At 47.3% G+C, this 24953-nt stretch overlaps 2 protein-coding genes across 7 annotated transcripts in view; both read right to left on the bottom strand.

Moving 5' to 3' along the window:
* The window catches only part of TMEM39B (transmembrane protein 39B), a 12494-nt gene extending 7976 nt beyond the window's left edge, over positions 1-4518 (bottom strand). The window contains exon 1 of one of the 2 annotated variants that reach the window (XM_027728398.2): positions 4465-4518. The gene's annotated coding sequence lies outside the window, so the exon portion shown is untranslated. Of the gene's footprint in view, positions 1-58; positions 127-4464 lie in introns of those variants that run through there. The other variant, XM_027728395.2, reaches the window with a different exon arrangement.
* On the bottom strand, positions 377-24953 carry KHDRBS1 (KH RNA binding domain containing, signal transduction associated 1). Of its 5 annotated transcripts, XR_005565746.1 has the most exons (13): positions 24575-24953; positions 16911-17038; positions 16206-16322; positions 15077-15223; positions 13201-13337; positions 12163-12376; positions 10769-10836; positions 10450-10508; positions 9604-9654; positions 7476-7674; positions 4465-4521; positions 1074-1289; positions 377-967 (listed from the first exon to the last, which is right to left on the bottom strand). XR_005565746.1 is itself a non-coding variant. In XM_039387110.1 (10 exons), exons 1-10 carry the CDS (start codon positions 24915-24917, stop codon positions 7577-7579), a joined length of 1362 nt encoding a protein of 453 aa, XP_039243044.1. In that variant the 5' UTR covers positions 24918-24953; the 3' UTR covers positions 7301-7576. The 5 variants fall into 5 exon arrangements, 2 of the variants coding, with proteins under 2 accessions (XP_039243044.1, XP_027584201.1); XR_005565745.1 differs by having other exon boundaries at positions 377-1289; XR_005565747.1 differs by lacking the exon at positions 1074-1289.

Genomic DNA, 24953 nt, shown 5'->3' with positions numbered 1-24953 from the left:
GGCTCCCCCCGCCCGCTCCCGGCCCGGTCCCGGGGCCCCCTCCCCTGTCCCCCCTCACCCATCGCCGCCGCCGCTCCGCCTGTGCCGGCCACAATATGGCGGGCGGGCCGCGACGGCGGCCGGCGCGGGACAAGCTTCGGCGGGGCGCGAACGCCACTGGCCACGCCCCCGACCCGCTTGGACACGCCCAGCGAGTACTTGGACACGCCCACATCCCGCTCGGTCACGCCCAAAGCCACGCCCTCTCCAGGCCGAGGTCGCCTCTGGGTCCCAGCGCCCACCCGTGTGTTCCCCCCACACCCCCCCCCATAGGGGACAGACCCCCCCAAAACACACCCCGTCGAAACCAGTGAAACAACCGCTGAAAGCCAAAACATATTCATCGTCAGGACTTTATTACACGGAATGAGGGATCACTTCCAAACACAAGAGTTGTAGGATCGTGGAATAGCTGGAGCAGAAAGCCCAGTGCTCCTCGGTGGAGGAGCTTGCCAGGCTGCCATCCAACTTATTGGTGCAGGAGCTCACCAGGCTCCCATCCAAGCTATTTTCGTGCTGTGATTCACCTTGATCATTTTTCAGCATCTTTATCACCCGCTCACAGCGTTTTTTTTCTCAATGATCTCCTCCACTTGTGGGCGTTGGTGCTTCGGCACAGATGGAGCATTTTACAACACTGAGAACCAGCTGGAGGCAAAAATCTCTGAAATTAATGGACTTCCACAGGCCCAGGGTTTAGTTCTTTACTGGCTTTGGAAGGGGCTGCCCAGGGAGGTGGTGCAGTTCCCATCCCTGGAGCTGTCCAAGGAATGACTGGACGTGGCACTCAGTGCTCTGGGCTGGGTGACGAGGTGGTCACAGGTTGGACTCGATGGTCTTGGAGGTCCTTCCCAACCTCAATGTGCAAAGCCATCAAAACCCAGGAGTATCCAGACATCTGTGGTTTAACAGAGTCTTCCAGGAACAACTATAAAGGTAACAGGACGTACCAACATCAGGTTAAAAACATTTTCAGGTTAAAATATATCAGGTTTGCAACTACAACACGACGTATTGAAGCTTTTTGGTCATACCTAGTTCCAAATTCAGTGGTAAAAGTAACAGCTTCAGCAGAAAACACTTTATATTTCAGTGTTCCAACACACAGCTGCTGCTCTCGTGGGATCCAAGGGAGGCTCCAGTGTTCTCCAACACTCCCCAAGATCTGGCAGGTTCCTATTTCCCAGGGAAGTGTCTTAACTGTGCTCCTTGATCAGCTCTGAAAGCAGCTCCCTGGAGACTCATCCCTCCTTGCAAAAGGAGCAAAAGGAGCGTGGAAACAAACATTCCCATTAAAACATATGGCAGCAGTGGAAGGCTCAGCTGAGCAGCAACAGCAAAGGTTTGTGTTCTGTGCTCACAGAACGGAGCTTCCCAGGGAGAAAATGAGGAATAACATCTCCACTGGGATGGGAGTCCCTGGATAACCTGCAGGAATTCCTCCCCCTCATAGCTGATGAACGGGACACGTGTCCAATGTCTCATCCAACATGTTACAGGTTTATCAATTAAGGAAGAATTTCCCTAAGCCCCGTTTTCCTCCCCAAAAGCTCCGGATGTGCTCGTTCCCAGGGAAGCCTGTTCTCCTCTGCAGCTCCCAGCAGACACATCCCAGCTGGTCCCTCCTCCTCTGGGGCCGCTCAGAGGGTCCATCCAAGCTGCAGGAATCACCCTCAGCCCAAGTGTTCTCCAGGAGAGCAGCAGGATGGGTTAAGGAAGGGAAAATGAACACTTGAACTGTTTTTCTTGGCTCTGCTCGCGACAGATGCTCTCATACAAATTTAAAAGCTCGTCCTGTACGAAAAGAATCATCTGCTGCAAGTGCTGGACAGGGAATCCAGCTGTGCTCGTAAACCCAGCTTATCCAAGACGGAATTTTGGAGGGACATATCGAGGTAAAGGGTTAAACCACAGTGCTTTCAGAGAGGCTGAGTTAGACACAAAATACCACAGAGGGTGTGGAATTCCCATCTTGGAGGTGTCCAAGGCCAAGTTGGACAGGGGTTGGAGCAATCTGGTCCAGTGGAAGGTGTCCCTGCCCATGGCAGAGGCTGGAACTGGACGGGCTTTAAGGTCCCTTCCCACCCAAACCATTCCATGAATCTATATTTCCATATAACAAAGCTCAAAGCCATTTGCTTTATTTAACAACCCAAACAGCAACTTGAAACCAGGGCTGAGGAATGGGCAGGGGATGAAAGTCTCCTTCCAGGGAAAGCTGCCGGGGGTTTTTCTGGAATTCCAGCTTGGTTTCACTCTCCTGTGGCTGCCCAGGATCCCACAAAGCACTCAACCTCCCTGAGGGTGTAAAACCCGGGTCTGTGCCAGCTCCAGGCACAGCCAGGCTGAGTAGTTATACCCAAGAGGCTGGAGAAGCTGTGACCACGCAGGGAAAGGGGCAGGGAAGGTGGGAATGCTGCGTGTTCTGCAGCAGGAGGATGCTCCTGGAGCCAAAATCTCTTAACAAGAACGGTTTTTGTTGGGAAAAGCTTCCCCAGAGGAGAGGTCCCAGCTGCTGCACATCCCCCTGCACAGAGCCAGGCACGACAGGGCCTTCACCTGCTTTATGGCCTTCACCAAAACCCTACAAATAATAAGGTGAGGATTAGTCCTTTGGGAAAACTGGGAGATGAGAGATCCCTGGCACTTGTGAGGTCACAGCCAGCTAATTCCACCTCCAGCAGCCACCTGCCAGTAGGAAAGGGAAGGTTATTCAGGTTATTTAGGTGACTCAGACTCAAAGGAATCTCTATCCCTCACAAATTCCTGCATCACCCCCGGAATGTCTGGCTAATTAGAGCATCTTTGAGAGACACATCCTATGCTGAGGGTTATTTTGGGATCTCCAATTAGCTCTTGCAGACTCCAGGCTAAAATCTGACTGGAGCAGTGCTGTGAGAGGGAGGGAACGTCTGATCCAGGGCATGTTTGCAAAATACTTGTAGCATATACAGCTATTTCAATATATTAATATTTACAGTCTGCCACAACATTTAAGTCTTCCCCATAAACATGCAACAAAGGCAAGGCACGAGCTGGATCCCTCCAGAGGCAGCGTCACAAGATCCCCTTCTACAGGTAAAAAAAAAAACCCTGCATCATAATAGATGATCTCTATCAAATCTTTTCCACTTGATATAAAAGCTGTGCCTATTAAGAAAGAAACGGGAAAGATTGGTACATGGCCAGAGAAACTGATGTTCCAATTACATTGTAAATGAAGATGAATTTGATAACCAGGCCACAAATCCAGACACGTTATCGTTCCCCCTGGCAGGATCCAATTTTCAAGTGGAAGAATTCAGGGTAATCTCCCTGTTGCAGCATTTCCACACATTACCTCTTCCTCGTCCCTAATGCTCCTCGGATAAGAGAAGCTCGTTTGGGAGCTTTACAATTCCATGTAAAATTAGACTTGTGTCCTTTTATGTCCTGTGCCCAGGTTGCCTTTTGAAGCTGTTGGGCTTGTTCAGCACTGCAAGGGTTTATTTCTTTGTTCTTTTATTTATGGAGATCAGACTTTCAGCGGTCTCAGGGTTTGAGAGGAAGCATTTAGCTGTTCCCAAAAGCCTTGGGATGCTGCCCTGGGGGAGAAATGTGTCCTTGCTGCCTAAGCAGGTCACTCCACTGATGTGTGATCACCTCCCACTCGTTTGCAACCACTTGCATCCATTTATAAAAGCAATTTATTAGAGAAGCATGGCCTATTCCCCATCCCTGGAATGTTCCAGGCCAGGTTGGACGGGGCTTGGAGCAACCTGGTCTATTGGAAGATGTCCCTTCCCATGGCAGGGGGTGGAATGAGATGGGCTTTAAGCTCCCTTCCTACCAAAACCATTCTGGGATTCCAAGAGATGTGTCCCAGGATCCCTGATGGAGATCTCTGGCTACGCCAGCGGACAGAAATCCTTAAAAACTGACCAGCCAGCAGCCAGATCCCCTTTGATCCCACTGATGGGGGCCAGAAGGTGTAGAACTGGCAAGGTCTGGCTGGGTTTAAAATCTGCAGCCTGTAATTTTAATGCCTCATGGACTCCCACAGGAATTCCCACCGAGCCATTCCTTCAGCTGCTCTGCTCCTGCAGCATCGGGTGACAAATCCCAGGGCACTGGGAACCAGATGATCTTTAAGGCCCCTTCCAACCCAAACCAGCCTGTGATCCCATGAAATCCAACACCACCAGGAAGCAGCAGCTCCAAGAGATGGACCTCATCACATTTTCCCCCCCCCCTAAATCCACTGAAAACCTCTTTCCCTCCGGCTCCCCGGCTGGTACAATTCTGGAGCCTCCTCCACACCGTGACCTCTGCGAGAGCATCAGAGCCAGCCAGCTTTCCCTTTTTTTATTTGTGGGGATGTGGTTTTAACAGCTCAGATGGTGCCACCCCCACACTGTAAAAACACACACACACACACAGACTCACCCCCGTGGGCGCTGCCCCTGCTCCTCCTCACCCCCCGGCTCCGAGAACTCTCCGCTCCTGCAAATCAAAGACAATTTTCGTGAGGCCCCTCAATGGAAGCACAAATCCCACCCTCCCTCCCTCCCTCCAAAAAAAACCAAACAAAAAAAAAAAAAAAAAAAGAAGAAAGGGAAAAAGAAAAAAAAGATTCCCACATGCAATTATTAGACATGAAGGAAAACATGCAACTTCAGCTGAGCTGTGGACGTTTCACAGGGAAACAGCAATACTGGGGCGGGGGGGGGAGGGAGGCTAAAAAGTTTACATTTTTAAACAACTGAGCGGAATTTGGGGGTTTGTTGTGGTTTTTTTTTTTGGCAGTAGCAGGAACTAACTAGGTTCGTTTTCGTTTTACATCCTTGGATATTTAAATATTCCTCTTTGCCCACATTCCGCCGGAGTGCATTTATTTTTTATCTCCGAGGGCACGTTTATTAAAGTTATATCTCTAATTTATGCAGAAAAAAAAAATAAAATATGGGTTGTTTTAAAACGTTTTTATTTTAAACATTTTTTTTCTTTTTTTTTTTTTGCGAGTTGCCTTTTTTTTTTTTTTTTACATTAAAATTAAAACATCTCAAGGCTTGGCTGGATAAAAAAAGTTTACGTCACGGGTTTATGGAAAAGAGAAATGCGCTGTTAAAATCAGACATTTAGGTTACCTTTTGGGCGATGCATGTTAGCTTTACACATCCTGATTGATTCTCCTGCGATAATTTTCCTTTAAAAGGGGGGTAATGGGCAGATCTTTTCATCAAGCAACACATTATGCCCTGAAAGCTGACTCCAAACCAGTGTTGAAAATTCGGTTATTTGCACTTTAATAACAATCTACAAATACAAGTTTGTGGTTTTTTGTTGTGGTTTTTTTTTTTTTTTTTTTTTTTTTTTTAAAGTATTCCCCTCGTTCATGCGCTGCCACAGTTTTGCTCCCTAATATTCTTATTTTTCACCCCCGAGCAGTTTAATTCTCTCCCCTTAAAGAGTTCCAAATTCGTCTGGGAGATGGGAAACACAAACCATTTTTTTCATGTCTCTTTAAGAAGCATTTAGTTTTAAATATATATATATATATATTATATATCTCTGTACATCCACACCCTCTCAGAAGGATTTAAGGAGCAGCTGCAGCACCGTTCTCCAACAAAAATACATTTTTAAAGTGGTTTTTCCAAGTAAAAGCTACCGTGAAGTAGGAAGGGCATCATCTTAGCCAAGGGGGGGGGTTTTACAGAAAGCAACTTCCTTCTCCTCCTGGTGGCAGCTAAGCCTTGGAATTTTCAGCATTCCTTTTGTCATGCTACTTAAACCAGGGATTTCAGACCCAGGCTGGAGTCTGCAGCCCGGAATATTCTCCAAGGCCACTTGAAATCCGAATCAGTAACTCAGCAAAGAACCATAAAACACTTTCCAAGTCAGATTTCTGCCCCAGTTCAGCTTCAACAACTTCCAGGGGGTGAAAAACAAATTTTGCTTTTTCATATATATATAATTTTTTTTTTTTTTTAAATTTAAGCTCATTCAACGAGCTCAGTAAATTTGTTTTGTTTTTTTTTTTTTGGTGAGAATTACAAAAAAAACCACCATTTTTTTTTTTTTTTTTTAGAATGTCTCCATCGTTTTAAAAAGACAATTATAGCTTTAGCGTTAATTTAAATTTATTTAAAAACAAACAGAACGGAAATAAAATAAAAAAAAAAAAATCGCTACTTTTTATCGCTCAACCAAAACAAATGACAATTCATCACATTTACTTTGATTAAAAAAGGACTAAACTTTATTGACAAATTGCGACAGACATTTTGACACGTTTTTAGCTACCTAGTTAGGCAGACTTACACATGTAGCAGTTTCTCTTCCAGAACAGAGTGGGAGGACAGTGTACAAATCCAATTAGGACTTTATCTTATGTACAAAGTGAAATTTTTGATCATTTTGTTGTTTTTTGTTTTTTTTTCCCAGCTGCAGTGTCCCTTTTTATGCAAAGCTCGTGCTGAGATACACTTGAACAAGTCGATGGGACTGCTAATATTGACATTTTTTCTTTTTTTTTTTAAACTTGCACTGGATTATCTGCCCCAAGCACTATAAAAAATGAGAATTTTACAGAGTTCAGACCTACCCATGGAATATTCTGCTTTCTACTATCAAACACTGGGCAATTAGAGCCATGCTTTGTTTTTTTTTCCCTTAAAATTGTTCATCTAGAACCAAACTAAGAACCCCTTTACACTGGAAATATCTGCTTCCCAAGCATATCTCAACACTGCACGGGGGGCTAGATTTCAAAATCCACATAAGAAAAGTCAATTTTACGAACCTAATTTTTCTTTTAGGTCAATTCTCTTTAAAAAAAAATGCTATTTAATTTGTTGGAGGATCCTTCATATTAAAATTTAAACTTCAAGATTCACCAGCAATCTCCTTATAAAGAAGTTTTGGCATCTGAAGTTACTTTTTTTTTTTTTTTTTTTTTTTTTAAAAATGGTGGCAGCTACTACCGTTACATTATGATTTTAATGCTTAAAAATAGCCCTGAATTTTGAAATGTAGCCTACTTTGGGATTCTGCAACTACAACCTTTATGGGTTCCTTTAAAACAAACTTTAAAAAGTTTTAAACAAAAACCTTAATTTCATAGCTGCTAAGCAAAGCATGTCACTTTGGAAAACTAACACTTTTAAACTGTGGTTTTGTAGGTTTTTTTTTGTTTTTTGTTTGTTTTTTTTTCCTAAAAAAAAAAAAAAAAGAAAGGTAAGTTGCGTTTATCTAAACGACAAAGAAAGAAAAAGCCACCTACACACTGAAAAAAAAAAAATAAAAATAAAAATTAAAAGTCGCTTCCTCTAGAAAAAAAAAAAAAAAATCTATTTAACTCATCTTTTAAAAGTACTACGTACAGAAGCCGAAATGCAGGGTGAGGATGGAGTGGGAGAAAAAGGGGCCACGAAGAAAAACAGTTAGACAATTACTTGTCTGGTGTGGGCAAAGCAACGGGAATCCCGGGAGATACAAGAATCAGTAACAACTGTTTTGCTCAAAAGTGGGGTTTTTCCCTCATGTTTTGTGTTTTTTAGTAGCGTCCGTAGGGGTGGTCTCGGTAGGCCCCCTTCACTGGCCTGGCCGGCGGGGCCTTCAGGGAGGGCCGGCTCCCATTCCAGTCATCTTGCCCTGTGGAGAAGACAAGGATACGTCAGGGATGCCCTGGTGGTGCTTCACCCCAGCACCCGACTGGAAAACACCCCCTGCTCCAACAAAATAGTGGATTTACATTGGATTTATTTATATGATTTAGGCTGGAAAACTCCTTTAAGACTGAGCCCAATTAACCCACCACTAAACCTTCCAGAGTTGTGGGAAGGAGCAGGTGCCACAGGGACGTGTCCAGGTGGGTCTGGGATGTCTCCAGAGACTCCAAGCCCTCCCTGGGCAGCTGTTCCAGGCTCTGCCACCTCCATGGAAAGGAATGAGTTCTGCCTCAGGTTGAGGTGGAATTTGGCTGGGTTTTAGTTTATGGCCACTGCTCCTTGTCCTGTCACTGGGCACCACTGAACACTAATTCTGGGACCATCCTCTGACACCCCCTGGAGTTATTGTATGGATTGGTGAGACATTTACATGGATTGATGAGATATTTGTGTGGATTGAGGAGATATTTGTAGGGGTTCATGAGATCCCCTCTCAGCCTTGCCCTCTCCAGACTAACCAGGCCCAGCTCCTACAGTTTCTCCTCATAAGGATCCCCAAAATCTCCTGCAGCTCCAACTTGGACAAACCCGGTGCCTTTCAGGAGTAATTAATTCCAGCAGGGCCAAAGCCAATCCCCAGGGCAGTGTGGCACCAGCTGTGCCAGAGGTTCTGCCAGCATCCCTAATCCCAGGGTTTGGCCATCAGGGACAGCTGCAGGAAGTGCTTCCCTCCTTCCCAGACACCAGGCAAGGCAGATCCCGGGCAGGTGAAAGGTGTCCCTGCCCGTGGTGGGGGTTGGAACGAGATGATCTTTAAGGTCCCTCACGCCCCAAACCATCCCAGGATTCCATGAACCACAACTGAAGCGAATGGAGTTCACATCCCTGTTGTCCCTGAGACAGCTCCAGCCCCAAATATCCCAGCTCAGCTCTCATTAAGGCTTGTGCTTGCAACATCCATCCTCGTGTTCCTGCCAGTCTCTCCAGGGTCACCACTTTATGAAATCAAGAGTCCCACGACAGCCGAGCCTGTTCCTACCACCACGGAGCACATTCCCCTTTTCTCCAAACTGTCTCCAGCCTGGCCCAGTGATTTATTCCTCTAATTCTGTTTTCATGAAAGCAGAGACCAAAGGAAATTGCTGTGGATAAACAGATTAGCCGTGGCAACTTCATGCCAAGTGTACAATGAGCATTTTGGCCTCCCAATCCCGGCCGACTCCGCCGCTCTCCCACCAAGCCGGAGGCACAAAGGGCTCTTTGTGCTGCGTGACAAACACAGGCAACAAACCCAGGCATTGAAGGCAGCAAAGAGCCAACGTTCCTGGGAGCAGCTGTCTGCTCGAATGCAGCCCAGGCTGGAAAACATCCCTGCTCAGGCACCTGAGTTTGAACTTCCCACAGCTTAAACCCGGAGCAGGGAACACCCCGAGGCTGGAGCAGGGTATTAACTCTGCTTCCCTGTTACTGGCATGACAGGGCACAGAGGATTCCCAGTTCCCAGGGATCCCAGAAAGCCCCTCCAGCTGGTCATTAATGTCACTACCTGCATTCACTCAGCTGATGCTCTGGGAAAGGGACTGTTTCCAATCACATGGAATTCCGTGCCTTCACGCTGTGCAGCTTTGGGAACTTATGATGTCATGTGGTCTGGAATATCCCTCTGGTCAGCTGGGTCAGTGTCCTGGCTGTGTGCCCTCCCAGTTTCCCCAGTCCCATGCCAGAGTGGCAGTGCAAGGAGCAGGAAAGGCCCTGGCTGTGTGTGAGCTCTGCTCAGCAACAACAAAACATCTCTGTATCGTCAGCACAAATCCCAAACTCAGCCCCAGAGCAGCCACCAGGAAGAAAATTAACTCTGCCCCAGCCCAAAGCAGCACAGGCTTGTTTAGAGGGAGAGGAAAATGCTTCTTACTCATTGATTGCCACGTGCAGCTGCCATTCCAAACCTGGACATAGGACCTGGCTTAAAAAAGAAATGCAGCCACAGCTGAGGGGAGAACTTCTGCAGTGATGGTGTTTGTCTTCCCAAGGAAGCAAGGAACTAATTCCTTGTTTTACTTTGCTTTTCCCATTGAACTGTCTTTATCTCAACCCACGAGTTCTCCCACTTTTACCCTTCCAGTTCTCTCCCCCACCCCAGGAATGGGGAGTGAGTGAGTGGCTGGTGGGGTTTGGCTGCCCCTTGGGGTTAAGCCACAACAGTTTGGTTCAGTCCAGCCTAAGTCAGTACTTTTACATAATTCAAATTAACTAAATTTCATAAACTACTTGCAAGTCATACTGAGCAAAACTGTTCCAAAGAGAGGCCTTTATGTGACATACAAATCCATTTTCCAAGTTAATGTATAGCACAGACTCAGGATCAGGTAGCGGGTTTTTGAGGATAAGGAAGCAGATGGAGCCATATAAAACACAGTCCATGAAGACCAGACTGCAGCAGTAGTGCTGTGGGTGGAAATCCAGACCTCTTAAAATATTCTAAAGCTACAAGGAAATTAAGATATTTCCATAGTTAAAAAATGGATCTTTTTGAAGTGTCATCTTTGAGACAATCAAGTTTGATAAGGATCTAAACCCACAGAATGTCTTTGCTTGTTCAGATCTAGATACAAATGTTCTACCATAAAAACTACTTGAGGTTCTCCTCAGTTTTTGTTCAGACCCTGGAGTGACACTGGAAAACTGCTGGTTGGCCACAAGCAATTCCCAACTACGTGCAGCCCCTTCCCGGTGAAAGGAACAGTATTCCCAGACATACCATAAGCTTCATAGGTTTCCTGTGCCTCCCCGTGTCCATAATCATAGTATTCTGTGTCCCTGGAAGAGTAATTAGGTGGTTACATCCAGTGAAATCACATTCTCAAACTGACACAGCTTGCACAAACGCTGGACAAGCAGAAGATGCCCAGTGTTGTCCGTGTCATTTCCCAGGCTCTCCTGGACTGCAGCAGAACAGGGCACCTTCTCTACAGCTCAGACCCAGAAATGAGTGTTTGCATTCCCTTAAAATGGAAAAAAAAAAAAAAAAAAGAATAAAGGTCATGCATTATATGTCAGGAAGAGAGAAGCCAACTCACCCTTGGCCCTGGCTGTAGTAGCCCTCATAGCCCTCGTAGCTCTGGTCTGCGTACGTGTCGTCGTAGCCCTGAAAGGGATCGTGACACAAACGTGTTAATGGAAGGACCAAAGGATAATTCCTGGCCAACAGGGATGGCAGGACTGAATTCAGGCTACAGCAGCTCTCAGAGGAGCCTGGAAATCCTTCCCTGCCACAGGGAAGTGGCAGACATGGCTGAGACCTGCTGTGTCCCGTGGTTCGGGAGGAATGAATCATACTAATATTTATAATTCATGGCCAAGGCTGCAGCTCGGCTGAGGGACAAATCCCTGTGCCAGGAGACCTGGAACTGTGTTATTAGGAAAAGGTTCTTCCCCCAGAGGGTGGTTGGGCACTGCCCAGGCTCCCCAGGGCAGTGGGCACAGTCCCAAAGCTGCCAGAGCTCCAGGAGGGTTTGGACAATGCCCTCGGGGACAGGGTGGGATTGTTGGGGTGTCTGTGCAGGGCCAGGGGTTGGACTGGATGGTCCTTGTGGGTCCCTTCCAGCTCAGGACATTCTGTGATATCTAAACCACAGATTTACAATTAGACAAACCCCAACCTCTGAACTTAGGACTGGTTTCAGTGAGAAAAACATTTTACTGGGAAGAGAAGCAAACCTTTTAAGATGTATCAATAATTGTGATGATTCCCCAAAATGCTGTTGTGCTGTTGTTTCTCCTTTGGGACACCAAGAGCACAGATGCCAAGATAAGCTTGGCAGGAGGGTGGTGCTGAGTTATACAACTTGAAACATCCCCCTGTTCATTCACTTATTTGCTTTAAGGATTTTAGTGGACAGAGGAAGCCTTGGGTGCCTCTTGCTTAAAGAATTCTCTTAAGAGAACATTACATGAACTACCCCAATCTCTGACGTAATTTTTCACACCATGCACTGAAAGTCATGGAAAACGTCAGTTCCTGGGGGCACATTTATAAAAAACAACCTTTACTTTGGATTTAAGACACTTGCAGTTCACTTGTTTAAGGGTTAAAGAGGCAGAGAAGGTCATCAAGCACCATCCCAGTGCTCATTGGGGATCCCAGCCCCATCCCAGTGCTCACTGGGGATCCCAGCCCCATCCCAGTGCTCACTGGGGATCCCAGCCCTATCCCAGTGCTCACTGGGGATCCCAGCCCCATCCCAGTGCTCACTGGGGATCCCAGCCCCATCCCAGTGCTTACTGGGGATCCCAGCCCCATCCCAGTGCTCACTGGGGATCCCAGCCCCATCCCAGTGCTCACTGGGGATCCCAGCCCCATCCCAGTGGCCACTGGTGGTCACTTCTCCACAGCAATCTCCTGTCAAGTCACGTGGAATATCTAAGACACATTTAGCTGGAGGTAGAAAACCGAAGACAAATAATTCCTTACATATTCCTCGTAGGCTTCTGGCGCAGGAGGAGGAGGAAGGGGTATCCTCTGGATGCCAGCTGCCCGTGCTCGGGGGGCAGGAGCCCCCCGGACTGCCGGAGGAGGGGGCACCCCCCGGGCTATGGTGGCCCCCCGAGCGATGCCCCCCCGCACTGGGGCCCCTCGCACCAGGGCCCCCCGAGGAGGAGGAGGAGGGGGACCAACCCCACGGCCCCTGGAAGGAGAGAAAGAGGGTTGTGAGCAGCTCCTGCGAGGACACTGAGGCTGCTTCTTCTATCTGCTTTAAAATGCAACAGCTCGGTAACTAAACAGAGCTGTCATCAGCAAAGCCACGAAGGCTTTATCAGCACGAGAATTAACATTGTGCCCTTGCAATATTTGCTAAAACCTCCCCTGGGATGAGAATTCTGCTGCATTCGATGTACAGGCAAAGGAATAAATGCAATACAGGACTTTGGGCGGGTGATTTCTCGGAGTTCACTGACCTGGGATGGCTTCCAGACCTGCAGGTCCGTAAGGATCAGTGATGAGATGAGGGAGGGACACGTCAGGGCTGAACAGGCAGAAGGAAAGACACTACCCCATGAAACAGGGAGTGAAGAAAGAACTATAGTAACAGTTTTATTGCAAATTTATCCCAGAGCCTTGACAGCACTGACAGAATGATGCCATCCCAGAGCTCTCAAACGATGCCAGTTTAATCTGAAAATGCTTGTTCTGCTGAAGGCTGCACAAGATCTGTTTACACACAGTTTCACAGGCCAATTGTTGAAAGGTTGCTTTATAAAACTATTGATTGCAGACATCAAAAATAACACAGAAGACACCCACTGTGTTAGATTACATCTCAAAACATGCAAAACATCGGATGCCAGCGTGCTCCAGGCGAGCCTGCAACACAAGGCTGGAAAAGCCTTGGCCAAAATCCAAGGTCGAGCCCGACAGCTGATGTGCAAGAACAAGCAGTTTAACCTCCTCTGGCAGGATAACTCTGAGCAAAATGCAGCACTTGCAGGTCTGTGCTTTTGGGAAGGATACCTTGGAACGGGTGGAGGTGGTGGTGGAGCTGCTCCCCTTCCCCGCCCGGGGCCTCCTCGGCCGCGGTTCGGCTCTGGGACACCGTTCAGGTAGGACAGCTCCAGGAACTGCTCCTGGCAGATATCATCCATCATATCCTGAAAAAGGGGGGGACAGTCAGTTCCAGAGAACAGCCAACTATCCATGCTGTGCCCTGGGATATCCCAGCCTGCTGTGCTGGAATAAAAATAACTGAACAGTCCTAAATTAAAATCTGCTGGTTGGTTTTACTGGGATTTGCTCAGCAGGTAACAGGGCAGCTTTTCTCCAAAGAAGAAATGCATGCCCAGGAGCTCAGATGAGCACACAGTTGGTCCCTGGGAAGGGGATCTCTCTCACAGGGCTGCTGGAGGTACCTGATGTCACCCAGCCCCATCCCAGTGGCCACTTTTCCACAGCAATCTTACGTCAGTCATGTTGAGTACCTAAGACACAGTCAGCTGGAATTAAAATACCAAACAGATGTAATTCCTTACATGTTCCTTGTAGGTTTCTGGCACAGGAGGAGGAGGATCTGAGGGGATCCAGCCTCAGGAATGAGCTCAGATCCCTAGTGACCCTTGGAAGCCAGGACACCCCACCCCTGAGCCTCACACCCAGGGTCTTCCCAGTGCCACAGCAACACCACAAAGTGAGGAGTCTCCTCCCAGATGTGTCTTCCAAGCCCTGCTGGCTTCCACAGTGACTCCTCTGCCATTTTCCCAAGTTTGACACATGGATTGAAGGCAGGGACAGAGAAGACACTTCAAATAGCAAGGCTGCTTTGGCAGCTCTGCACATCCCAGGGGCTCCTTGAACATGACCTCTTTCCTTCAAAGACACTCCACATCCCAGTCTCTCCTCCTCCCTGTGTCAGACCCAGGAAAACACACACCATCCACATGCCTTTCCCACTGCTCCCATGTTCCACCTGCCCCTGGTACTTCAGGAAGAACTTCCAAGCTCTCCAGGCTCACCACCTGTGGAGCACAGTGACAGGATCTATGAATCCCTCTACGAGGTCTCTGAGTTACAGGCTGGGCTGGCCAGCAGCAGGAACACTGCATGGGTCTTTCCCATTTTTTTCCCCCCCTAATTTAATGAGCAACACTGTGATTTTAAAACATGTGAGAGACTCCTTCAGGTTCTGCCATCCTCAGAGGCAACGCTCCACCACGGTCCTGTTACACACTGGCTTAAAACAGGAATTTGGCCACAAAGGTCTTACAAAGTTCACCTGTAAAACATGTCCCCAAGCAGGTGACAAGTGGCACCTGCATAAAAACATGGTTTACTAAATGATGTTCCTTCACATAATCCACATTTAAAGCAGCAGAAATGCTGATTTAACAGGTGTGCCTCAGAAAACAGTCACCACAACGAATACAGCTCCTGAGCTGCCTGGGCTCACCCTCCTCATCCTCACACCACTGTATTTAAGTTTCTGATCTGACAGTGAAGTTTTCCAGCTGGATTTCTACAGTTCCAAGTCAGAGGAACCCATCTAAGAATTCTCTTCCATGCCAGGCAAGACTAAACTTATTCTCCCACTAAACCTGGCACGTGGAGCTGGACAAGCTGCTCACCCCCAGCATCCACAGCTCGCATTGGGATGGAAATACCTACCCCAAGTGCTCTGTACCACTACCCTGTATGGTTTGTCATTCTAATCATGGTTAGAGGAATAATAAATACCTTCTGCAGGATTAACAGGGTTATTTGAAGCTGCCACTCTATATTCTAGGTTCTCTCAACTACCCCAAGTGAGATTACACTGTGCAGATCTTACCCATCCTGAGCCAGGTTCACCGCCCACCCACCTCCTGCAAAACCAAAAAGAGTGCCAGCATATACATACTGGAACAAGGAATTTCTTGACCTCCTCCATGGCATGAGCCATCAGGGCATAGGCCTCGCAGGGGGGCCCAAAAACCTCGATGAAGACGTGCAAATCCATGTTTAGATGAGCATATTTCGGGTCTCCCCCCTTGCGCAGCTCCTCCTCCTGAAACAGAGCACGGCGAGAGATTCCTGAAGCTGAACCACACACACAGAGAAAAACTGCTTTGCTTTTACCTGTTTTCTGAGCCTTCAACAGGAAATGTCTGCAAAAGCATCTGGACACAGATCATGCAAACAGGCTGTGGATTGATCAGGTTGCTAATGGCAATATTTTTAATTGACCCCCAGCCAATTTTTTTTCCCCAAGATTTATATCCAAGCTTGTTGTTCTTCCTCTTCTACACCACCTTTCTGCCAAGGTGCTCTTTACCACCTCAGGAAGCTCTAATGCCTCAAACAAGATTCTGTAACTCTGTTGTGAGACACTTCTGTCACTCAGACTGTTATTCAGTTATTTAAGAAGCTACAAACAAGCTGGAAGTGTAAAAGCTTTTCATGCAGCTCGAGTAAAACCTGAATTAAGTTACAGCTCTGTTGACTCTTAGCTCAGTTTTTGGAACAAGCAGGAAAAAAAACAAACCCAAACATTCTTTTCATTTTTTTTCTCTGTTATAGAAACACCTCCTGGCACTTTGTGATTCACTAAAGATTACCAGGAACATACTGCTCCAAGATCTTCAATGAACCATGAGAATTCAAGGACTTCAGAGAGAACAGCTAGAAAAAGGATTTCAATTTTTTTATGGAGGGGAAACATATTCCTTCAGTGAAGGACTCTTCAGGGAGTAACTGGGATTAATTCTGATTTTATAAACTTTGTATTTCACGTCTCACATAAGCCATCTCTGCATCCAAGGGTACAGGGCAGCACAAGATGCCTGTTTTTTAAGTCCTCCTCATAAAGAAAATATACATCACACTTCAGCCCCCATCCAATTGCTCCCAACATGCCCAGAACAGTTCCTACTGCTTTGCTTTTGGATTAGAATGGTTTAATCTTTTACAAAATGCTCCCAGAGCCACTGCCTCTCACAGCAGTATGAGAGGAATTGTGTGTGTGCATGTTTTCAAGGTGATGCCCTTACCCTGGCTTTGTCTCTCATTGAGCCCTTCCCCAGCACAGAAATCTTAGCACCAGTTTCTTCCTGAAGTCTCTTAATGGTGTTGCCTTGAGGTCCCAAAATCTTTCCAACAAAGTTGAACTGCAAGTGAATTAAAAAAAAAAAAAAAGGAAACAAATTAGCTCCAGAGTCCAGCAGATTTAACAGAAGCTTTTCTGAATGTCATGTTGGCTGACAAAACAAAAAAATAAAATAATCAGTCACTCCATTTTCTCCTCACCAAAAAATACAGACCAAAAAAAAAATTAAGTTTCAAAACATTCTTTTCATGAAGAAAATGCTCCACCAGAAAAACCAAGCTCAATTAACTCCCCTGAAGTGTTTAATTCTAACATCTACTCTGCAGCAGTTTTACAGGCAGCCAGTCTTAATGAGCTAAATGAGTTTTTTAACTGTAAAACACCAAGCTCTACCCATGGAAGTGCCTATCCCAGCAATAAAATATCCCAGCTGTGCATCACCATTTAAGCTTTATCCCAAGACATTTTAGAAATGCAATATATCAGAAACAAGATCCTGCAAGCCTGCACAGGAAAAATTCCACAGTGAGAGTGGAGCAGAGCATTAACTCCTGCTGACACTCTGACAGCCACTATCTCTCAGTCAGCCACAAAATCCACAGAAAATAAGCAAAGCCCAGAGATTCAGTAGCTATTTTCTGGCCCTCACCTTGGGGTACTGTTTGACAGGTATCAGAACTCGTTCTTTCAGTTTCATATTCTTGTGGGAAAATAAATCCAGGTAGTTTTCTTCCTCCTCCTTCTTTGTTGTTTCACCCTTCTGAATTTTTTCAATTTCTAAACAAGATAAAAATAGGGCTGCTTTTATATTCCTCAAACAAGCATCAGTTCAGAGCTGGAGTGATGACAGGACACACCGCCCTCATTCCCTGTGAATGGATCAACACTTGGAATGGTCTTGATGGAACATGGACAGGTCACCTCTTTAGTGCTGGAATCCCTTCATAGCCTGGGATTCCAGAGGCTAAAAATGGGATAATGGACAAAAATAAGGAGGAACAGCAGGAAATGCCCCACAAATAATTTAACAAATGAGAGAAGGAAACTGCAAGTAGAGTTTTGTGTGTCCCTTCTGCTGTGGCCTGAACACAGCACCCACATGTAGACCCCTAAATGCACAAAGAAACCAGCCCAAATTGCACTAAAACTACACATATTTGCTATAACGCAGCAGAAATCAGCAAATGAGGCAGGTTTTTATCATTCAGGCCGAGCTATTTTAAATCCATTATTTAATTAGTGGTGTCAACACATCCTGACATGATGAATTTCAGTTAAGCTGAAAACAATCCTAATAAACAACAACCCAGTGAGTGAGACAGAGTGTGGTCTGGTTTAGGAAATTCTCACAGCTTCATTTCATTAAATGAATTCACCTTTATCACACAAAGAATTACTAGCTGGGTTTTCAAACCCTCAGCTGAGCAGCCACGAAGGTGAGGGTCAGAAGCTCTTAACTCCATCCAGGCAACACAACTACAAATTTTTTTGCCTTTCAAAACAGGATTTTGATTTTTAATTGTCTGTTGTGAATCACAGGACCTTAAAAACCCACTGAGGTGGCCTGAGGGAAGGCAAGGAATGTTGCAGCCCGAGGGGATCTGGGACAGATCCCAGTAACCTGCTGGAAGTAGGTCGTTAAGGGAGGTCAATTAGGAGCTGGCACAAACACCTTAAACCTGCCTGGAAATTAAACTTTCACTGAGAGGTGGCAGGATGTGACCCACATGGAGGAAATTCAAGATCCTCTTCCAGGGAGGTATTTCTTAGTCATTAATGCACTTTTCCTTCTTACAGGGATAACACCCCAGCACTTTCCAGAAGAAGACAGCCCAGAGCTGCCTGGCTTGTCCTTTCCAGAGATGTCCAGTCGTGGACAATTTCTATTCAAAGGCCAACAACTAAATGAGAAGTTCCCCCAAATCTGGAGCCAATCCAACAATCCCAAATTACTGATGAACCATGAGGAATCCTTTGGTCCAACAAAAAAAACCCCAAACAAACAAAACCAAATTGGTCACATCCAAATCCACCACAAATTATTATTTACAGGTGTTTATCAGGAGCACGACCCTTCCTTAAAAGTTAAATTGTGCCATTTCACCAGCAAACCCAAGGACTAGAAATACATTTTCTGAGTCGAGAGCGCTCTGAGTACTTCTCACATCTCAGGGGAAAGAGACACTTCACAGGATTATACACAGAACTGGAATTGGGCTGCAAAACAAAACCAACACCTGCTTAGTCATTACCAGAATTTCCACAGTGCAGCTGCAGTCTCTCGTATTTCCTGTGATTTCTGTTCACCTCAAACTCTCTGCTTTTGACTAAAGGTTCACATTTACAAGTTTCAGAAGCTCGACACGTGGACTTGATGACCTTGGAGGTGTTTTCCAACCTTAATGATCCTACACCAGATACTCAGCATATTATCCACGTAGGAACATTTTCATATCATCCAAACACGACCAGTGGGTTACCATCACCCTCCCGGACAGGCAACCACCCCATGGGCTGAGAAACAACTTTCAAGTGGTGCAGAGCACAGGAAACCACACGGGCAACCAAAAAAGAAAACAAAAACCCCAAACCCTTATGAAAACATCACCAAATAATCGATATTTTAACTTTTCGGTTCTGGACCCAGAATAATATAAATTTAAATATAAAACTGGCTTTTAGTTTAGAGAGATCTAAATACAGAACCTGGAGACTGTGGGAGAGAGTTAATATTCCAGACACCACGTGGTGTCACGTTCAGTGGATGAAGCTGAGGGAGAAGAAGGATGGGGGGATGTTGGGAGTGATGGCACCTTCCCAAGTCATGGCTGGGTGTGATGGAGCCCTGCTTTCCCAACCACTGGGAAATTGGGAAGTGTGGGATGAATTCCTTGGTTTGCTTTGCTTTTACCCATTGAACTGTTCATCTCAACCCACATTTTCTCACTGTTGCCCTCCCAGTTCTCTCCTCCATCCCAGCAGGGGAGGGGGTGAGTGAGGGCTGAGTGGGGCTTGGTTGTCACCCAGGCTCAAACCAGGACACAGAATCATGACAAAATGCCTGAATTTTTTATCTCTGCTCACAACAGCACCTTGGCTCCCTTACAGAAGTGTTACCATGACTCCTTAGAAAAAAAAAAAAACACCGGATCAAATCGCTTGGAAAAAGATTTCTTGATTTTTGCTCTAAAAAGAAGTGACTTTCTGAAGATAAAATGCAAAAGCATAAAAACCCCTTCAAGTTCACACACTGTCGAATTTATAAAATAAGACAAAGAGCTGCCTTGATTGGTTTTATGTAGGTTTTTTTTAAATTTTAGATATAAGAACACGATGAGAGAATCAAGATTTGAAAACCAAAGGTTTCCCTGGTGAGGGATGACTTAAAACCCTATAGAATTGACTTCTGAAATAATTCAGTTTTCCTAAAACAGTATGTAAACTTCTGAAAATGCATCCTGTACAGAAACAAGAAGTGTTTCCTATAAACACAATAAGAAAAAAAAACACCCTAAAACTTTCTTGATGGAAATTAAACTACCCCGAGGCATCTTCTGGGTTGTTAAACCCTCAGCTATGCAGCCATAAAAAGTGAGGGTCAGAAGCTCTTAACTCGATTCAGGCAATGCAACTACAAATTTTTTTGTCTTTCAAGAATAGGATTTTGATTTTTAGTTGTCTGTTGTGAATTAAGAGAGCCTTAAAAGCCCCCTGAGGTGGCCTGAGTGAAGGAATTCTGCAGCCTGAGGGGATCTGGGACAGAGTCCCAAACCAGTGAATCCCAGTTCACATCCACCACACCCAGCAAAAATCCATCCTGCCTCCTGCAAAAGTAGGAATGGCATCTGGGAATTGGGCTGTGAGGGCAACAGTTAATTAGCAACAAACAAAAAAGAAAATGCTAAAAAAATAAGCGGCATCGGATCCACATCTTCAAGGAGAGTATAAAATGTGGGAGAGGGATAACCCCACGTTCTCCAGCTGCTGGAATTCAGGTCAGCGTGGGTGACCCAGCAGTCCCCTTCAAACCCCTTCACAGAGCCAAGCCTGGAGCCTGGAAATGGGTGTGAGGAGGGATTAAAAACACGCCACTGGTGACGTGTCCCACTGCTCCGGATTCCAGAGGCATCTGGCCACGCTCTGGCCACACAACACAGAATCTCCCAGGATATCTTGAGCTGGAAGGGACCCACGGGATGAAGTGCTGAGTGAACTGGAGTGGGAGCAGCTGTCAGAGCAGTCACTGGTAGGGAGGAGAAACGCAGGGATCCCTGGAGGGATTGAGCCCCGTTCCAGGGTGGGATTTTAGAGGAGCAGCAGAAGGTTACCTGCTTGGCATGGGGAATGTCAGCGGGCTGGCACTGCTGGCAGGGGTGGCACTGCTTCCCAGACTTCTGTGGGACAGGGATTGCATTGTCTCAGCAGGACTCCTACGGGGCAGGTAAAGGGGGTTGGTAACAAGGGGCCACAGTGATCCCCAGCCACTGCTCCTCAGCTCAGCCCAAGCTCTTCCTTAGCACAAAATCACATTAAACACTGTCCTGCAGCACATCTGTGCTCTGCAGAGCAGAGGCACATTCTGTTTATTCATAATATTGACCCCATGCCCCAAAAAACCCACCAAAACCGGACAGTTTGGGGATAGAAGCCTCTGGAAGAAAGGGAGACCTGCCCTCCTTCACTAGTTTGATCCCACAGGAGGGGAGCAGGGGCCTGCCCCTGGATGGACTCTGCCAATAGTGGAAGCTGCAAACACTAATCCCACCGTTTTCTTCCCCAAAATACACCCTCCAGCCTGTATTCCTGGGAATTCCAGCTGGGATTCCTGGACCAAGAGCTCTGCTTTGGGGCTTTGCTGGGAAGAGAGGGGACAGAAACTGCCACCAGCACTGGGAGGGAAAGGAGCAGGATGCAGGAAGGGAGAGGGGAGCTGTGAGACATATCCCAGGTGGGAGAGGCTCCCAGGACAGCAGTGGGAAGAGGAAGAGCCCCAGCAGTGGCAGCAGACCAGCAGTGGGTAACACTGACACGGTTTAGCAAAATATACACTGAAAAAGGCACCAGTGAAATGATTTGGGCATATCACAGCCTGAGACATCTGGGGACAATTTAAGGTGGCAGTGCCAGCTCCTCTGGGGGCAGGATTTATGCTTGGAAGCACAGAAGCTGAGATAATCTCCATTTCAGGGCAGCCTGAACTCCATGTGAAACAAGCTTCAGGCACAGCTCCTCATCCCCCCTCAGCCCCCTCCAACCCCTGTGCTCGGTTCCTTGGTGAGTCACCACCCACCCCTCTGACTTTTCCTTTTTCCTTTTCCCTTCCTAGGAATGCACAGATTGAACCTGCCATGAGACTCCAGCACAGTCAGCAGGGAATTCTGTCCAGCAGTCCCCCAGCACCTCCAGCTGCTCCCTCGTGTTGCTTTAACTCCAATTGCTCCACGCTCCGAATCCAACCCTCACCACCCATTCCCATCCCTCCTGACCACCCCACATTTTTAGGGATGTAAAGGGCTGCATCCAACAGGAGCACCAAGGAGATGTGGTGGAATGACACAGCTCAGGTATCCATCTGCAGCTGAGGAAGCCCAGAGGCGACCAGCTCTTTTCACTTGGGAGTTTCTCCATGAAATAAAAATAGCTAAAAATACCACAGGAATTTGAAAAAACCCCAAACCTACTCCTGGCTAACACAGAGATGGATGTCTTCTGTCTTCCCCAAAGCAGGGAAGCAGAGAGGAATGTGCCTTTCACACCACCAGCACCCCCCTCACAGCACAAATGCAAGGGAGGAAAAGGGTTTTCTTGTTCCTGTGGAAGAGGGAGGTCACACAGACCCCAAATCCCAGGAGTGAAACATGGATCACGTTCCAAGGTGCAGGAAATCCCAGTTTTCAGTTTCTGTTCAGGGTGCTGGGTAAGAAAATGCAGCCAATTTATGCCTTTTCATCCCACAGTACGTGGGTCAGGAATCAACATTAATCCCATCACTGCGAGGCCCTAAATAAAGCCAATCTCCTCCAGAAATGCTGAGCAGCTTTAGAACCACAACAGTATTTTAGACAACTTTAACATATTAAGAGTCTTAGACTGAATGCAAGATTCCTGCAGGGCCCCCCTCCCCGAGGCAGGGAGGCCAAGCAAGTTCCACTCCTGAAAAAAGGCTGGAACAGGAATTCTGCTGACATTCAATATCAGTCGGTTCTGCGTCTGGAAGTCATTTTGCTGGAGTTGTGCTGGCTCTGTGTGTGTGTGTTACATCTTTGGCCCAGATTGAAATTCCAAAGCACAGCAGCCTCTCCAACACGACATCCCCGAAGGGTGCCACAGCAGTAGGAAATTCCAAGCGATCCAGAGCAGTTTGGGGTCATCCAGGCAAAAAAAGGCTTGACCTGAAACCACCTAAAGATCACCTAAACCCACCATTTTGCCTCGGATTCTTCCTCATCCTGAGTCGGGACTAACAGTGAACGCTCCCAAAGGACAGTGATTTTTAAAACACTCAAAGCAAGCACGAAACATCTGGAGCTGTTCCAGTTTTAAGCCTCACAAAGCTGCAGTCTGCTATCAGCAATTTTTAAATTAATGACAAAAAAAACCCCAAACAACAAACCCACCCTCATAAATCCTTGTTCTGCCGCTCAAGTGAACGAGGCTTTGCTAAAGTGGGCTGAGGACGCTGTTCTTTTGTTTGGGAATCACCAAACTCCTTGGATTTCCTTTGACTGGAAGGCATCACCACCGAGCATCAGCTGGCTCGAGGGGTTTATTAATCGAAACCATTAAACTGATGGAAAAAATCGGATTAGAAAACTAATTTATTTAGATCAAGATGTTGGCGGGTGACGCCGAGTTTACCCGCGACGATCCCCCCTGGTCGTTTGCACAGTGGGAGAAAGCAACTCCTAACAATTATTCCCTGCATTGAAGGAGCTAATAAAACCTCCAGCACTGCACCAAAACCATGCATTTTTAAACCTTAGGGGGGAAAAAAATTAAATAATTTAAAAGCAGAATGATAAATACCCAGAGATTAAACCCTTGCTCTGGGTGCCTCCCAGCTCCCCTCCCTGCACGTAAAGCAGTGAGGGGGGGGCAGATTTTTTAACCCATTCCCATTTTTAAGCTGACTCCGGGGTCTGGAGGCAGCTGAATCGGCTGGATGGAGGCCCCGGAGGCGGGTGCAGCAGCTGCACCGGGGAGATCCAGGGAAATCCAAGCTGCCAGGCGATTGGACAGCGGGATGGGGAAGGAGAAGGCTCGGCTGGGCACAGAACAAAGACTGCCATTTCCAGGCCCTCCTCGGGCTCGGCAGAAGCACCGGAACGAGCTCTCACACACATTTCCAGAAGGGAAAAAACCACGGAGATGGTAAATCGTGGCTCGCCGGGACTCCAGCGGTTGCTACGTGGGAACCCCCCGGGGTTTGTGGTCCTTTGTGGTCCCTCTCTCCCCAGGGATCAAAGGGCTGCCCTGATTTTGGCTGGGACAGAGCTCATTTTCCTCTCAGCAGCTGGAAAAGTGCTGTTTTTTTAGGATTTACGTGAGAATTTGGGGATTTATATGAGAATTCCATCGCTACCACCCTGACGTTTGGGTTGTTCCTGAGCACCATTTACCCCAAGACTCCTCCGAGTCTCCTGCTCTGCCAGCGAGGAGATGCACCAAAAACCGGCCAGGACAGGTGATCCGAGCTGTCCAAGGGGATATTCCACCCACAGACTGTCATTCCCAGTATTCAAACTGGAAGAAGTCACCTGGAAGGGGCTCAGGGTGATCAGTTAGTGGGCGGTGAGCAACTGGGCACCAGCTCTACTCCCTCTCCTTACCGTCACAATTATCATCATTATCAGCACATTTAGCACTATTATTACATTTTATTCTAATCATTAAACGGTTACCTCAACCCACGGGGTTCTCTTTACAATTGTCCTTCTGCCTGGCTGGGGTTACACCACCACAAGGGCTAATATAACACAGTATAGTATAATATAATATAGTAAAATATAGTATAATAAAATACAGTATAATATCATATAGTATAATGCAATATAGTATAGTATAGTATGACCCAGTATAGTATAATATGATAAAGTATAATATGGCATAGCATAATACGTTATATTACAATATAAGCGTCAATATAACACATACAAAACTTCTGGGGCTGCGTTTCGATCCGGGCTGGATTAGGCTGAAATTAAACAGCGAAATACCCAATTTTATCGAATTTTCACCCCGGGGGGGGGGGTCGCACCTCGCACCGGAGCCCGAACTGCCCCGTCCCCCCCCACCCCCGGGGGGTGCCGGTACCTGCGGTGAGGAGCTGCATGGCGTGCGTGAAGGACGGGTCCAGGCTGTCCTTCTCCGCCATCAGCTCGGGCAGGTACCTGTTCTCGGGTTCCATCTTCCCGGCGGCTCCGGACGGCGGCGGGGCGGGCGCGCCGCCGCCAGAGCCCCCCGAGGCACCGCCGCCGCCGGCCGCGGGGGGAGGCGGCCGCGCCCCACTGGCGGCCCCGCTGGTGGCCCCGCTGGCGGCCCCGCTGGCGGCCCCGCGGGCCCCTGTGCAGAGGCACTGGCGGCGCGACGGCACGGCGCGGCCAGCGAGGCTTTTCCCCCGGGACGGGCGGCCCGCGGGGTCGTCGCGGCGCTGCATGAGGGGGGCGCGGGGGCGGCGGGGGGGACACAGCGC

Source organism: Pipra filicauda, unplaced genomic scaffold (assembly GCF_003945595.2).
Source record: "Pipra filicauda isolate LSUMZ 115617 unplaced genomic scaffold, ASM394559v2 scaffold531_size399970_pilon, whole genome shotgun sequence".
NCBI lineage: Eukaryota > Metazoa > Chordata > Aves > Passeriformes > Pipridae > Pipra > Pipra filicauda.
The sequence above is the reverse complement of the archived record's forward strand: the minus strand, read 5'-3'. Positions and strand labels throughout refer to the sequence as shown.

Bases quoted from the DNA above. Each gene is read 5' to 3' on its own strand.
- KHDRBS1 (XM_039387110.1), bottom strand. From the start codon at position 24,917: ATGCAGCGCCGCGACGACCCCGCGGGCCGCCCGTCCCGGGGGAAAAGC. The intron at 10,509-10,768 runs GTGAGTTGGCTT...TTACTCTTCCAG, and splicing joins TACTACAGCCAGGGCCAAGG to GGACACAGAATACTATGATT. The intron at 9,655-10,449 runs GTATGTCTGGGA...TTCTTTTTTAAG, and splicing joins GGAAACCTATGAAGCTTATG to CCAGGTCCTATGTCCAGGTT.